Source organism: Tursiops truncatus, chromosome 20 (assembly GCF_011762595.2).
Source record: "Tursiops truncatus isolate mTurTru1 chromosome 20, mTurTru1.mat.Y, whole genome shotgun sequence".
In the NCBI taxonomy this organism is placed as follows: Eukaryota; Metazoa; Chordata; class Mammalia; order Artiodactyla; family Delphinidae; genus Tursiops; species Tursiops truncatus.
In genome coordinates, this window is record NC_047053.1 from 19,828,990 (window position 1) to 19,844,348 (window position 15,359).

The 15,359-nt window shown below is 52.9% G+C and overlaps 1 protein-coding gene across 11 annotated transcripts; it reads left to right on the plus strand.

The window, feature by feature from the left end:
- Positions 1 to 265: 265 nt before the first annotated feature.
- On the plus strand, positions 266 to 7,667 carry LOC117309627 (transmembrane protein 102-like). 11 transcript variants are annotated; one of them, XM_073797722.1, is made up of 6 exons: positions 3,226 to 3,603; positions 4,126 to 4,374; positions 5,261 to 5,371; positions 5,576 to 5,679; positions 6,302 to 6,500; positions 7,400 to 7,667. In XM_073797722.1, exons 1-2 carry the CDS (start codon positions 3,407 to 3,409, stop codon positions 4,370 to 4,372), a joined length of 444 nt encoding a protein of 147 aa, XP_073653823.1. In that variant the 5' UTR covers positions 3,226 to 3,406; the 3' UTR covers positions 4,373 to 4,374; positions 5,261 to 5,371; positions 5,576 to 5,679; positions 6,302 to 6,500; positions 7,400 to 7,667. The 11 variants fall into 11 exon arrangements, with proteins under 11 accessions (XP_073653818.1, XP_073653821.1, XP_073653819.1 ...); XM_073797717.1 differs by having other exon boundaries at positions 266 to 4,374; XM_073797720.1 differs by having other exon boundaries at positions 266 to 4,374; positions 6,386 to 6,500.
- The last annotated feature ends 7,692 nt before the right edge of the window (positions 7,668 to 15,359 follow it).

Here is a 15,359-nt window from a genome sequence, read left to right on the forward strand (position 1 = left end):
CTCAGGCAGAGCTCCTGCTGCTTCGTTGCGGGATTCGCGAGGGCTCCCTGGATCTGGGGCCTGTGCCTCTAGGTCCTTACGCTCGGGGACCTCACTACGACGCCGGCTTCACACTCCTGGTGCCCGTGCTTTCGCTAGATGACACTGGGCAGGAGCTGCAACCGGACGTGGGATCGTGTTACACATGGCTCTTCCTCCCAGATCAGGTACGCGGAACCTCGGTCCGGGAGGCATGGCAGGATTGCCTAGGACCCCCAGTCCCAGGAGGACGTGATTCGATCCACCCAGCCCAAAGCAAAGAAACTCCCAAGGATCCGCAAATCTCCGTGGACCAGCTACACGTCACTGTGCCTGAGGCACACGATTCTTTGGAAAACTCACCTAGTAATGTTTCAGTGCCAGAATTGCCTCACCAAACGTAACCGATGTTGGCTTTCCCTCACCACCGAAAACAACGGATGGTGACGTCACCAAAGCAATCGACGTTAGCCCAGTGCCACAGCCGTTGGAGGCTCCGGAGGCATGGCCCACATTGTGCCCCGCCCAGGTGGTGCCTGGTTCTCTGTTTCGCTGGCTGCGGTCGTTGAGTCCCCGTTTCCGGTTCCGGGTGCCCCGCGCTTGGTCCACGCAGCCCGCCACGCGGGGGTCACCACCATCCTCCTGGCTACGCCCGGGCCCCCGCGCCGCCTCCTGCTTTTCGACTTGATCCCCGTGGTGTCCGTGGCCGGCTGGCCCCAGGGGCCTCGGAGCCACTCGTGGGCCGGCCCGCTGGCCTCGGAGTCGTCTTCCTTCTACCTGGTGCCCGGCGGCGGCGGCGGCACAGAGCGGCCGGACGCCTCCGGCTGGCAGCTCTGCTTCGCCGGCCAAGAGCTGGCGCTCAAGACGCGCATATCCGTTCCCCTGCTGCAAGCGCACGCGGCGGCTCAGGCGCTGCTGCGCCCTCTGGTGGCCAGGACTAGGGTCGCGGCGCCCTACCTCCTGCGGACGTTGCTCTACTGGGCGTGTGAGCGGCTGCCCGCGCCCTCTCTGGCGCGACCCGAGAATGCGGGCGCCTGCTGCCTCGGGCTGCTGGATGAGCTGGGCCGGGTGCTCGAGGCCGGGACGCTGCCCCACTATTTTCTGAGTGGCCAAAAGCTCCGCGCGGGGGACGGCGCCGCTTCGCTGCTTGGGGCGTTGGCCATGCTTCGCAGGGACCCTGCCAGCGCCCTGCGCGCCGCTGTGGAAGAGGCCAAGGCTGCACGCAAGGGGGGCGGCTTAGCCGGCGTGGGAGGCGGAGCCCATTAAAGACGCTGTTCCTACTAACCTGGAATGTGCTTCTGCTGGCCAGCGGGATGTGGAGGGGGCTGCTCTCCCCTCACCTGGGAGACAGGCTGAGCCCTTTGGGCCTGAAGAGCCCGTTCTAGAAGGCCTCCTCGCCGGTTCCTCCGCTTCCTCCCACCCTCCTCCCGCCCCATCCCTGGCACAGGTCGTTCCATTCTGGCCTCTCCACTTTCCAAATCTGTGGCCAGCACCCCTCCCACTCCGGTGCAGCCCCTGGCATCCACCTCCCACCAGTTGTTATGGTCTTTTCGCTTAGGGGTCAATCGGGATGGGGGTAATATATTTGCTGAAAAAACGTGTAAAGGAGAAAGGTATGGACACCAGGGACTGACCAATTTGTCTCACACAAAAGCAGAGACATTAAGGAGGCCGGATTTCACCCCAGGCTAGACCTCACCACCACCGCTATCTCTTCAGTTATTCCCCCCACCTTCCTCATCCAGTTCTGTCCTCCATCCCGGGCAATAGGGTCCCTTTCTCCATTCTCGGGGCATCCGCCATTCCACCTATCTAAGCCCAACCTCTCCCCCCATCCAGAGTTCCATTCAGTGAAGTCGCCTCCTTGTCCCTCCTCCTCTGAACCCGGAGACATGCGAGACATGCGGCCTTGCCTCGGCTCCGCCTGTCTCTAAGACCGTCGCCACTCCCTGCCTCCAAGGAACCCCGGGGATCCGCCCGCCCAGCTTCACCTCCCCCTCTTTCCCGGCGTCTCCGCCTCCTGCCCCGCCCCCGGACCGGCTCTCGGGGGAGGGGAAGCCGCTGTCGCGCCGCCGCCTCAGCTTCCCACAGCCGCTACCGCTGCCGCCGCTGCCGCCGCTCCGCTTGGTCCAGCCGCCAGGCCCAGTGCTCACTTCGCCAGACCAGGGCTCTCTGCGGAGACACTCTCACTCTTTCCTGGGGTCCGGGACGTCTAGCTGGGCGTGGGGGGAAGCTCCGCTTGTGGGGTACAGGGAGGGAGGAGCCTGGAACCGGAGCCAGCGCCAGCCGTCCCCGGATCGACAAGAGAGGACAGGTTGAGGGGCGTCGGGGAAGGAAGAGGGGGCGCTATAGGCAGTCCCGGGGAGGACAAGGAAGCCCTGTCGCAGAAAGCTCTGATGCGCTCTGATTTATAGCGCGTCTGTTCACATTTGGGGACCCGTGACAACGTGGGTGCACTCCTCTCTCGGGGGGCTGGTTGGATTGGAGGGCATGGGATCTAAACAGCACCAGCTGTCCCCGAGGAAATTAGGGGCTGCCAGAAAAAAAGAAAAAGCCAAAAACCTATGCTCCTTATTCCGAGGTGACACAGGGCCCTCCAGACAACCATCTGGTGTAACCACTAGGAAGGGTGGATTTGGAGGTGATTTCAAAAGGAGTGGATGGTAACAAGGTGAGGAAAGGGGCTCAGCAGCTGGAATGCTGTGCCACTAGAAATGGGGGTGACTTGGTAAAAAGCGGTACCGTCCAGAGACAGGGTCTGGGAACCTCTTCTTGCTGATTGGCAACAGTCTGGATATTTCAAGGCATACTTTTTTGGGGATTTCAGTGAAAAAAAGTGGGGGATTCTTCAATTAGAGGGTGGCAAAAGAAAAGACCCCAAGGTTGGGTTCTTCCTAGACACTGGCAGCACCCCAGCAGGGGTGGGGTGAGCTAATATCCCCAAAGCTAAGGACCCACACCCTTAAAATTACAAGAGTGGCTTTGGCAGGAGTGCAGGGCCCGGAAATAGGGTGGAAAGGTGCCTGGGGATATTGGAACCACATCCTGGAAACTTTGAGGGTCTTGGCTTTGGGATAGTGTTAGTGGGGGACAGGGACACTGGAGATCAGAGAAGGGGGAGTTTTCTGCGGGGGGCAAAGGTCGAGGGTGGGGTCAACTGACAGGTACATAGGCTGCTGGGTCTGGCGAAGCTAGCACGAGGCCCAAGGGTGGGAGCTGGTGCCTGGGGGGGGGGGTCGTCTAGGGCTTATCCTCAGATCCCGTGGGTGAGGCGGCGAGTCGGACTGGAGAGTCAAGAGCATGTCCTGGTGAGCTAGCGGGCTTCTCCGGGGTGGCCCAGCGCGCTCCGGGAGCCTGCCGGTTTGGGGGTGTCTCCTCCCGGGGTGCCATGGCGGCACTGGCCAGCAGCCTGATCCGGCAGAAGCGGGAGGTCCACGGGCCCGGGGGCAGCCGGCCCGTGTCGGTGCAGCGGCGCGTGTGTCCCCGCGGCACCAAGTCCCTTTGCCAGAAGCAGCTCCTCATCCTGCTGTCCAAGGTGCGACTGTGCGGGGGGGGGGCGGCCCGCGCGACCGGACCGCTGCCCGGGTGAGTGGCTGGGGCGGGGTCTCCGGGCTGGCGGTCTCTCTGCCTGGGAAGGTGAGGCCAGGGACTCGGAAGAGCGGGGCCCGACTGACAGGGACTTCCCGAAAGTGAAAGGGGGTGGGCCTGGACCACAAACCCTCGGCCAGACGATGCCTCAGTTTCCCTTGTCTCGCGCCCATAACCCCGAGTCTCCTCGCTTTCGAGGGCAGGGGGAAGGCTTGAGGGGCTAAGCCTGGTGCCCCGAAGCCTGGAAGCTCCCGCTCGCCCCCCCCCCAACACAGGAGTCCCCACCCCCACCATCCTCTGACTACGTGCCCTCTCTTCTCAATGAGAGATTCTTTCAATGCCGAGCGGAGGGGCTTGGGGGTTCCGGAAGCCTGGGTCACCCCGAGGTTTTCTGCGGCTCCGGAAGCCCCGCCCCCGCCCCGGTTCCCCCGCTCCTCCGAGCCTTGGCTCCGTTCCTCCTCGCCGAGCTTGCCTGGCTCGGTACCAATCTCCCCAGGTCTCCCCCGGGTGTCCTTGCAGCTACCTCGCGAGTCCGGCCCTCTGTGCGCCCTTCTCCCGTGACGTGCACTTCAAGAAGGAAGCTGGGCACTCCCCAATGACCGCCTACGCGGCTCAGAAATCGGGCCCCACGGGCTCAGGAGACCCTCTGCCGCGAGGAACTCAGACACACTACACGGCTGGATACCCGCACGGAGACTGGCGGTCGTACCACCTACGAGGGGGTACCGGGAACTCGGCCGCAAGCGCCAGGCAAAGAGAGTTGTGAAGGTTAGCCTGTGGTCCCCGTCCCGGTGCGACAGGCGGGAAGTCCCTCTGGCCTCGCTCCCGTCCGCTCTCAGCTCCCCTAGGGGGAGACCCTCCCACCCCGCCGCTGGCGTCCTCCTCCCCCCGCCGCCGGCCCTCCGCAGTGGTAGGTCAGCAGCCCACCCTTTGTGTGGGACCCAGCCCCCACATGAGTCAGCCTGCCTCACCAGCTCCCTGGCCCCCTCCCCCATTTCCTTGGTTTGGTACCGAATATCCCCCATCCCAGGCGGGTTACCTGGCTGAAGGGGAGAGGCTGAGCCTCAGGGACGGCTGGGACCCCCGCGAGCCAGCAGACAGACAGACAGACAGATGGGTCAGTGTCAGACAGTCCGGCGCTGGGCCAAGGCGAGGCCCGCGCGAAGCGAGCGGCAGCTGCAGCAGCAGGTGCTGAGTCAGCGTCAGGTCCAGTGCCACCCCCACCCCTGAGGGGGCGCCCCTACCCTGGGGTCACCTTTAATACCCCCCACATTCGCAAACACACTGCCCTTTCAGTAGCTCTGCCTGTCTCCCTCTGTCCTCTGCGTTTCCATATATCTCTCCCCTTCCTCTTCCTTCTTCTCCCCTCCCCTCATTCTGGTTGAGCTGTAGAGTAGGAATTAAGCCTTTAAATAAATTTCAATCAATTCAACTGAAAGCTGGTTAGAGGAGGCAGAAGGGACCCACACCCCAGCTTCCTCTGGAGTCAAAGAGAGGTGGGAGAGAGCTTGCTTAGAGGGTCAGGCAGCTGGGGCCCTGGGACCCTCTTCCTTCCCTCCATCCTCCTTTCTTTCTCTCCTCTGATCCTGCCAAGTGTAGCAATGTTTCTGGGAACAGAGATGTCATGTTCCGAGATGAATGTCTCTCTCTCCAGAGACTCAGCTCAAAGGCATCGTCACCAAACTGTTCTGCCGCCAGCGTTTCTACCTCCAGGCGAATCCCGATGGGAGCATCCAGGGCACCCCAGAGGACACCAGCTCTTTCAGTGAGAGGGGAAGCCAGCTGCTGGGTGGGAAGGGGGAGCACAGGCACAGGAGATGACAGTCCTATTGTGGCTTCAGGTTCTGGTGTTTTCAGTCTGGCTCTTTGACCCCGCAAAGGAAGAAGTAGAACTAGGACCATAATTGTGGGGGGGCTCAGATGTAGATTGGAGGCTTGGGGTACCGATACCCCTTCTCTCCACCCCCAGCCCACTTCAACCTGATCCCTGTGGGGCTCTGTGTAGTCACCATCCAGAGTGCCAAGCTGGGTCACTACGTGGCCATGAACGCTGAGGGGCTGCTCTACAGCTCGGTGAGACAAGGGGGCAGAGTGGCCTGGAGTCAGGGGACTCCCCTAGCTACAGCCTTCCCAGCTACAGATATTTTGCAACTCAGGGATTGCTCTCCCTCCAGCTCTTGCCGACACCCTGTCCTCACTGCCCGCTCCCAAGCACCTCCTGTAGCCTCCCTCCAATCCCTTCTCCTCCAACAGCCTCCTAAATACCCCCAGGCTCTTTGAATGTCCAACTCTTTCAATCTTTTAGGACCCCTGTGTCTTCTCCAACCTCCTCTAGACCTCATTATTACTCACTTTCCCAGAGTCATTCAGGATGCTGGGGAAGGATTCAGGAACTCCTCCAAGCAGAAATTCCCTCCAGGTGCCCTGGATGGTGAGAGGTTGGGAGTAGAGCAGAGAGAAGTTATCTTCTTATCCCAGGCCCCCAGAAGTCTAGTTCCCGGCCCTCGGGGGGCCACCAGACTCTTCCTCATCCTCCCTTTCTCCCAGTTCCTGCGTGGACTCAGAAGTTGGCTCTGCCAGTCTCAAACGTATGGATTATATCCTGCCTTGTTCTTCCCAGGGCTCCCTTCTGTTCAGTGATGTGTCTTTTTGTGTTTCTGTCTGTGTGTGCCTTTCTGGGTCTTTGTCTCCTCAGCCACATTTCACAGCTGAGTGACGCTTTAAGGAGTGCGTCTTTGAGAATTACTATGTCCTGTACGCCTCTGCTCTCTATCGCCAGCGTCGTTCTGGCCGGGCCTGGTACATGGGCCTGGACAAGGAGGGCCGAGTCATGAAGGGAAATCGAGTCAAGAAGACCAAGGCAGCCGCCCACTTTGTGCCCAAGCTCCTGGAGGGTGAGTATGGACCCCCAGGGAAGAGGTGGACACATGGGACGGTATTGACCTTGACATGGACATTTAGTGACACACAGCTAAGGGGCTGTAAGTGTTTTAAGAGGACACATGCTATGACAGGTCAAGCCAGGAAGGCTTTGGCCTTTGGAGGTTTGGGAAGCTCTCCTTCTGTGCGTTCCCAGAGGAGCAGTGTAGGGGAAGGGAGCCCTTCCGAATGATCACATGTGACAGTTTTTCCAAATGGTTAACTATTACATTACATAGCTTGCTGGTTTTCCAGCCCCCTATAGTAGTTATTTCCCTGCCTGCCACTCAGCCCCAAAGCCAAAACCACACATTTTATTCTTTGGGTAGCACAGCACCCCACTGCTAGGTACTAGTTTCCATATTGGTCAGCTTTCACTACCATAACAACCCCCCCACCTCATCCCCCAAATCGGTGGCTTCTAACAAGAAACATTCCTTTTTGCTCTCAAGTCTGCAGGTCAGTTGCATCTCTGTTCCAACCTGTGGGTCAGGTCCTTGCCCCAAGTCTTCCCACTCCTGGGCTCAGGCTAAAGGAACAGCTCTTGTTTAGGATATGTCATTCTCCTGGCAGAGGATCCAGGAAAAAGAAACTTGCAATGCTTTTAAAGCTTCTGTTAAGCTATGACACATGTCCTATCTGCTCACATTCTGTTGGCTCAAGGAGGTTACATGGCCAAGCACAAAGCCAATGATGTAGGACAATATATTCTGAATCATTTTAAACAGAATAGAGTCTCTCACAGATATCAAGGAGCTCTTGATACATTCTTATATAATCCTTTGTTAGGATGTGGATTGCCATATAGTCTACGATTTGTAGCTTATTTTCTTTTTTCTTTCTTTCTTTCTTTATTTGGCTGCGCCGGTCTTAGTTGCAGCATGCAGGATCTAGTTCCCTGACCAGGGATCGAACCCAGGCCCCCTGCACTGGGAGCGTGGAGTCTTAACCACTGAACCACCAGGGAAGTACCTGTAGCTTATTTTCAAGTTGTCTTTTTAAGAAAGAAAACTCTTAATTGTAATACAGAAAATGTATCATTCTTTTCTTTTAGAGTCAACATTTTTGTATCTTGTTTAAGAAATCTTTCCCTTCCCCAAAGTTCAAAAGATATTTCTATTAAAGTTTTCTATTAAAATTTTCAGGGGCGTATTTTTTTTTAAGAAGATGTTGGGGGTAGGAGTTTATTAATTAATTAATTAATTTTGGCTGTGTTGGGTCTTCGTTTCTGTGTGAGGGCTTTCTCTAGTTGTGGCAAGCGGGGCCACTCTTCACCGCGGTGCACGGGCCTCTCACTGTCGCGGCCTCTCTTGTTGCGGAGCACAGGCTCCAGACGCGCAGGCTCAGTAGTTGTGGCTCACGGGCCTAGTTGCTCCGCGGCACGTGGATCCTCCCAGACCAGGGATCGAACCCGTGTCCCCTGCATTAGCAGGCTGACTCTCAACCACTGTGCCACCAGGGAAGCCCCAGGGGCGTATTTTTAACATTTAACCATCTGCAGTTGATTTTTGCATATGGTGTAAGATCCAATTTAATCTTCTCTTCCATATGGACTGCCATTTTTCCAGGCCTAATTTTTGAATTGATGTGACGTACAAGCCATATCACATACCATAACATCCTACATACGTGGTTCTGTTTATGGACTTTCTTTTTATTGGTCACCTACTTTATCACTGCATTGACCGTAATGAGCCATGGTATCTGGTTAAGAAAGGCTCCCCTCTCTTTTTTTTGTTGTTTCTTTTTGTGTTTCAACCAGGAGTGTTCTGGCTGTTTTCACCCTCTTACTCTTTTATGTCAAGTTTGGAGCCATTTCATCAAGGCCCAGGAAAATCTCTGTTGGGTACCAGTCTGTGCTCTTTACACGTGCAGCTCATTGAACCCTCACCACTACCTGATGAAGGTCAGTGTTATTTTCCTCATACTACAGCTGAGATGCACAGAGATGGACTGCTGGCACACAGCTGCAAAGCAGTAGCTCTTCTGCATGTCCGCAGCACCCAGCTCACCCAGGCAGCCCAGTGGATACACTGATAAGCCTGAGACCACAAAGCCTGGGTCATCTGCGGAGTCACTAGCAGTGCATGCTGTCACTTTGCTGAGGATCCCTGGTGACAGCAGAAACCATGCATGTTTCTAAGTTGACCATCTAATTCAGTTCATTCTCATTGACTGAAAAACAAAACAAAAAACAAACAGGAAACTGACCCCTGGAGATAGTTCATATTGAAAAAGAAGGCAGGCTGGCAGTGGGTCTCCATAATAGAGGGGAAGATGTGTGTGTGTGTATGTGTGTGTGTGTGTGTGTGTGTGTGTGTATGTGTGTGTGCGCGCGCGTTGGTATTCACATCAGAGCAAATGACTAGTATCTGGATTGTCTCATCAATTCCATATTTCAGTTCTTGAAAGAGCAGGAGGTAATCTTATTACCAAGAAGATTAAATGACTTTCCAAGTCACTCAAGTTCTCTATCCTCTTAGTTCATGGGAGTAATATTTAAGGCCCTTCATTTGCAAGGTTATTTTGAGCAAAATCTATGTAGAGCAAGTGGCCCTCCACACTGGGTCAGCAGCTTCAACATCACTTGGCAGCTTGTTAGAATGCAAATTCCTGGGCCCCACTCCACTCCTACTGAGTCTTATCACAGGGTGTGAGGCCCAGTAACCTCTGTATCAACAAGAAACCCCCTCCAGGTGATTCTGGCGCTCCTGAAGGTTGAGGACCTCTGGTGTAGGGCATCCACCACAGCACCCAAAGCGGTCAATTTTCAGTGAATGCTAACAAGTTTGGTCAAAGGTCACAGAGCTAGTTCATGGAAAGCCTAGACCTTACTTGGTCTCTGGCCCTACCGAATAACTTTTTTCACCAACTGGAGTCTTATCTCCAAGGATCAAGAGCTGCAAGTTCAGATATTTGTATTAAATGGATCACCTGAAAATATTCAAGTTTAGGGATTGGAAGAATAACAGAGGTGAGCCTTAGGCCTGTGAAGCACCATGGACAATTCTTAGCTTGTCATTTAAGACTCTTGTAGGTTGAGGCTGGGAGGCTGACCAAGTCCAATGTACACATGGCATTCTTAGAGATGCACATGTCTGTGTATACAGCCCCTCGAACATAGGAGTTGCTAAGGGTCCATTATCCGCGAGTGGGTTAAATCTTTACTGCAGTTGTCAGGCTGGCTTACATTGGGTTTTTTATATTACAGATAGCTTTGGGAACAGAAATCTTTATTATAACAACATTAAAGTAAACAAACAAAAAACCAAATCAATAATAGTCATATCTCTCTCAAAGAACTGTTCGTTTCTCACTTTCCATTGTTTAGCTCTTTGTAGACAAATCTTCATCTCATCCCATCCACAGTGAACTCCCAGTTTTGTGCTCTTTTTTTTCACTGACTTTATCATAAATATTTTCTGTGATGTTCCCTAGTCTTCATAATTGTCATTGTGATGTGGCTGGAAAAGATTGCCTCAAACTGAGATAACGGGATTTAATTGTAGTTATTTATCTGGCTACCACTATTTCCTAAGTAACAGTGTTGTGGCTACTTTTCTATAAGTCAAATTTTCTTCTTGTTGATGTTTTTCTTTAGATTAACTTCCTAGAAGTGGAATTACAGCAAAAGAGAGTATAAACACATCTGACTACTGGAGCGATAAGAAAGATGTTTCCAAAAAAAAGCGACCATTTCTTTGTTAGTGGCAATGTATAAAGACACTTGTTTTATAAAAAGTAGTCCTCAGCATTGGGTGTCATTATTCAACTCCTCTCCAACTTTTTTTTTTTGGCCAGTTTAGTGAGCATGTAAGTTTACCCTGTTATCGTTGCAATTTTCATTTTTGTAAATCCTATATCCCTTCTTCCAAAGACATCTGGTCAAACGGGCTTCAGAGAGAACTCATTTCAGTTAGGGTGTACGTGTATGTGTGTGCATGCTGTGTAGCTATGGTTCTTTGTATCTGGATACATATAAGAGTCTGAGTATCTGACCGTCTCTGTGTGTGCATCCGCTTCCATGTTTATGCCTCAAAGAACAGACGTGTTGTGGACTGTATATGTCTGGGGTTCTGCTGCGGACCTTGTTTCTGAGCATGTATTCCTTGGAGTATGCTCATGTGTATGTGTGAATAAACTGTAGCGTGGAATCGTGGAGAAGATGCAAGTAATGAAATCAAACACAGACCACTTGTGGCTTAACACAGTTCTCTCATCTGTACCTTCCTGCATAGCTCTGCTAACATAAGGAACCAATTAATGAATTCCAAACAACAGTGAAATGTTTAGAAGAGTTGGGACGATTTGGAAAAAAGTGGACAGATCCTACAAGCCTCTAGTTTTCATGCAGAAAATAAATAAAGCTTCAGTGGGCTGGGACTTTGAAAACCATTTATCAAATGAGTGATACTGGGCAGTGATACATACCACCACCAACAACCCCCGCCCATGCCTCCGTGCTCTGTTCTCTGAGTCTAAAATGAAGATCGGAGCAAAGGATGCTTGTGAAAGTTAAATAAGATGATGCTCATAGAAGGTGCTCAGAAGACATGGTCCCCTGTAGGAAAAGGAGTAGAGGGGACCCAAGTCCCAGGCCTAGGGCCCCAGTCTCTTCTCAGACTCTGAAATAGACAATGACGATTCCTAATTGTAAGTGTTGCCAAAGGTCTTCCCAAAATACCTTAACCAGAGCTAAAAATCTTACACGTCATTGCTAAATACATGTAGTTTGGAGGTAGACCACACTCTTCAAACCATGGGGTTTATGATGAAAAGATAGTCAAAGGTCCTCATGGGGTAGAGGGAGCTGGAAATCACTGACACAAATCTGTAGATTTCAAACTTCTAAAAAAAACAATAGAACCACCCACCCCCAACCCTGTCAACACACACACACACTTTTATCCAAACAACTTTTACGGGGAACCCCAAGCTATGAAACAGATGGGGGCAGGGGCAGGGGCAGAGGCAGAGGATAGGTGGGCCTGCCTACTCCTCTCTGGAATCTGACGAGGGGCTCCTGTGGCACGTCCACACACCCTGGAGACCCCCAGGTGAAAACCATGCCTCTAGATAACCCCAGAGTCCCGGCCAGCACTGCGACTCTCTAAGGCTAAACCGCAGTTTCCAAGCAGTAACAGACCGGCTAATGTTTTCTGAGAGCTTCCTATACTCCAGGTTCTGTGCTTAGCTCCTGACACATGCTATCTTATTTTGGCCTCACATGTTCTCCAGGAGGAAGACCCTAGTAGTAAGTACTCTTAGGATCCCCATTCTCAGCTGAGAAAGATAAGGCCCGATGCAAGGATACTGGGCATTATAAGAAAAGTGTCCAAGTTCATTCAGCTTGAACATCATGGAGCCAAGAAGCAAACCTAGATAGTCTGGGTCTCGAATCTGGGTTCTTAACGCAGCCTGTAAAGCCTCCCAGTTTTGAGGGGTAAGTAGCATCTTTGTGAGTTAAAGTTCCCAATTCCCCATCAATTGACATTGTAACACCATTTTTAGTTTTGGGTTTTTTTTGTTTGCTTGTTTTGTTTTCTTTTGCTTTGTTTTTAAGAAGAGGTATGGGAGTGACCCTCAATTCACCTCAATCTCTTATCTAAAACCCTCTGTGATCAGGCCAAAAGAGTAGAGCTCAGAGTTACTGTCTAACTTGAGGATCAAGCCATTGACTTTGACAGCAACCGTGGCTGCTGGGAAGATTGTTCCTGCAAGTATTTTTTGATGACAGGACAAGGTGGGAACGGAAACAGAAAGTAGCATCTGATACCTCTCAGGGCTTTAAAACCCGCCTTATTGGACTCCCCTGGTGGCACAGTGGTTAAGAATCCGCCTGCCAATGTAGGGGACATGGGTTCGAGCCCTGGTCCGGGAAGATCCCACATGCTGCGGAGCAACTAAGCCCGTGCACCACAACTACTGAGCCTACGCTCTAGAGCCTGCGAGCCAAAACTGCTGAGCCCACGTGCTGCAACTACTGAAGCCCATGCGCCTGGAGCCCATGCTCTGCAACGAGAGAAGCCACCGCAATAAGAAGCCCACGCAACACAACGAAGTGTAGACCCCGCTCGTATGCAGCAATGAAGACCCAACGCAGCCCAAAATCAATCAATCAAAAAAAAAAAAAAAAAAACCGCCTTATTTACCAGGCACTACACTCCAGTGACGTAGACAGGATTATCCCCATTTCATGATGGCAAAACTGAAGCTCAGAGAAAATCTGCTGGAGATCCCCTAGGTCAGAAGCGTCAGAGCCTGGATTTGAACCCAGCACTCTCTGACATTCCATCACTCTACACGAGGCCTTGGGAAGAGTGGGTCCTTGCCCTTCTTCAGAGCCTTCCTCAAAGCCTTCCTTCTTTGCCTACTTCCACCATAGCCCTTGTCACCAGCCATGCCAATACTTGTTGCCACTTCTGCCTCTTTTACTACCCAGAGAGCCTTGGTGGTAGAGTGTGAGTACACACAGGTCCCTCTGTGAAGGTCTGCTAGGGAATGAACAGCCCAGTTCAAGTAACCCAGACCTCCGAGGAGATGAGAACCACCCCTCTACGAAGGAAGGATCTTAGATTACAGGAAAGTACCACTGGACTGCCCAGCACCACTGGACTCCAAGCACTGAGAACCCCTCCGGCCCCTGGAAATTCACACTTCCTCCCTCCCATACATGGTGGCCTTCTTTGGTCTCTGGGAAATCCCAGGGCAACTTTTGACTTCTAAGTGGGTGCCCAGGAGCCAAATTTTCCCCCAAAGTTGAGTGTGTGATGGGGTATTCAAATTCTCCCAGCAAGAAGGACTCTTGTCTGTCTTTCCCTCTGCTTCAGGACCAAATATCGCACAGGACAGTGTGTTTAAGAACCTGGGATCTGGAGTCCACCAGACATGGGTTTGAGTCATGGCTCTGCCTAGCTCTGCGATTTGGGGTAAATTAACCTCCTTAACCTCCCTGAGCCTCCAAGAGGAAACAGTTAGTAACTAACCGTGACCGCACAGTGATGTTTTGAGACTCAAATAAGATAATGCACAGAAAATGCTTAGCACAGGGCCTGGTTCAGAGCAGGTGCTCAAAAGGAGTGGAGCCTTGAAATTGAGCCCTGCCCTCTCTCAGAGGCTCTGAGCGGCTGGTAAAGGAGGAGCCGGTGGTCAGAGTGGAGCAGGGAGAAGCTCACCTGTGGGAAGGGGGGATGGGGACAGGAAGGGGAGCCCAATGCTGAGTCAGTGGGCGCTGCGGAGGGCACAGTGACTCAGACAGATGTTCTCACTCAAAGAACCTGCCCCAATATTAACCACAGGAAGCAGATAGGAGTTCAGGCAGTAGGGCTTTTCCATGGTAGAAACCCACGGGCAGTGTGCTAGGGAGGTGGAAAGGGGACACCAGGGTGGGCAGGGAGGGGAGAAGATTAAACTTCAGGCTGTAAAACAGAGAGGGAGACACAGGGCACAGTCTCTCCCACAGCCCCTCGGAGCGAGGTCCAGGAAGATGAAAAGGGCAAGCTGCCTGGGACCAGGAAGAAGCCGGCTCCAACTTCAGTAGAACACCCTCTTTCCTGTAATCTAAAATCCTTCCTTCGTGGGCTGAGACCGGAGAACCTTAGCTGAAGCCTAGAAAGAGAAGAAAGGAACTCGGGTTGACTGAGCCCCTACCCTGCGCCCAGGGCCAGAACTTTATAATGAGCTTTATCTCTAGATGCCTCTCTTGTGTCCACACAACCCAACACTGCAGGGCAGCACCCCCGTTGCATATCTAGGGGCCCAGGTGAGAGAGACGGCGCCAGCTAGACGTGGCAAAGCAGAGCTTCAAACCCAGACCTATATGGCTCTCTCAAACCTGTGCTTTTCCTTTCAGAAAGGCAGCACCATTCTTTAGCACTGAAGCTGTCGGTCCTGGGTTCAAGTTGACACTTCTGTCAACCACTAGATATGTTAACTCGGATCAGTCACTGATCTCTCTGGACCTCAGTTTCCCTGGCTATAAACCAAAGAGAGTACTGGTACCCACTGTGTAGGGTGTGGTGAGGATTGAAGGAGTTCAAGCCAAGCCTGGTACAGAGTCAGTGCTCCATTTATGTCGACTGTGGAGCTTGTGTTCTTCTCCAATAAAGCCACTCCCTGGGAGAGTGGAAGAAAGCACGGCTGCCCCCACCCCATGTAGGCTGCAAAGGAGAGAGCCCTGGGCTTGGGGGCTAAGGACATGATTTCAGAGCCCAGCCCTACATGTTACCTGGGGTGTTACCTTGGACAAGTCACTGGACGTCTCTGAACTTCAGTGTCCTCACCTCTAGAATGAGGATAGTGAGGCTACCAACTGTGCAGGGTAATGGTGTCACGCCGGGTAGGTGACAGCCCCTAGCACGGTCCAGAGGAGAGCAGAGACCAGGAGGCAGGGACTGGAATTGCCCTGTGGTGGAGACTGATGAACTGTGGGCAGTAAGAAAGAGAGGGGAAGGGGCGTGGAGGAAGGTTCAGATGCCCAAAAAGATCCAAACCCTACTGCCAAACCAAGGTGGGCATTTCCCAGCCACAGAGAGAGATTATGATATTCATGGAGCAAAGATGGATGGGAACATTACAGGACTGGGATCTTTACCTTTTCTGTCATCTTCTGCTGACGGTGGCCACCAAGAAACTTACTGTCCACAGAGACCTTCCCGCTGTGTAACCCAGGGGAAGTTGCTCACCCACTGTGACAATGGAAAAAGGGGAAAATGGATAGTTGCCTTTTGTTTTCACTCCTAAGTTCATTTTCTGGGCCATGCACCTTCAGCCTCTCCTTCCCCAGGTCCTAAACACCCTGGATGGAGCCCTCCCTTGTTGCTTTGCCTTATCAA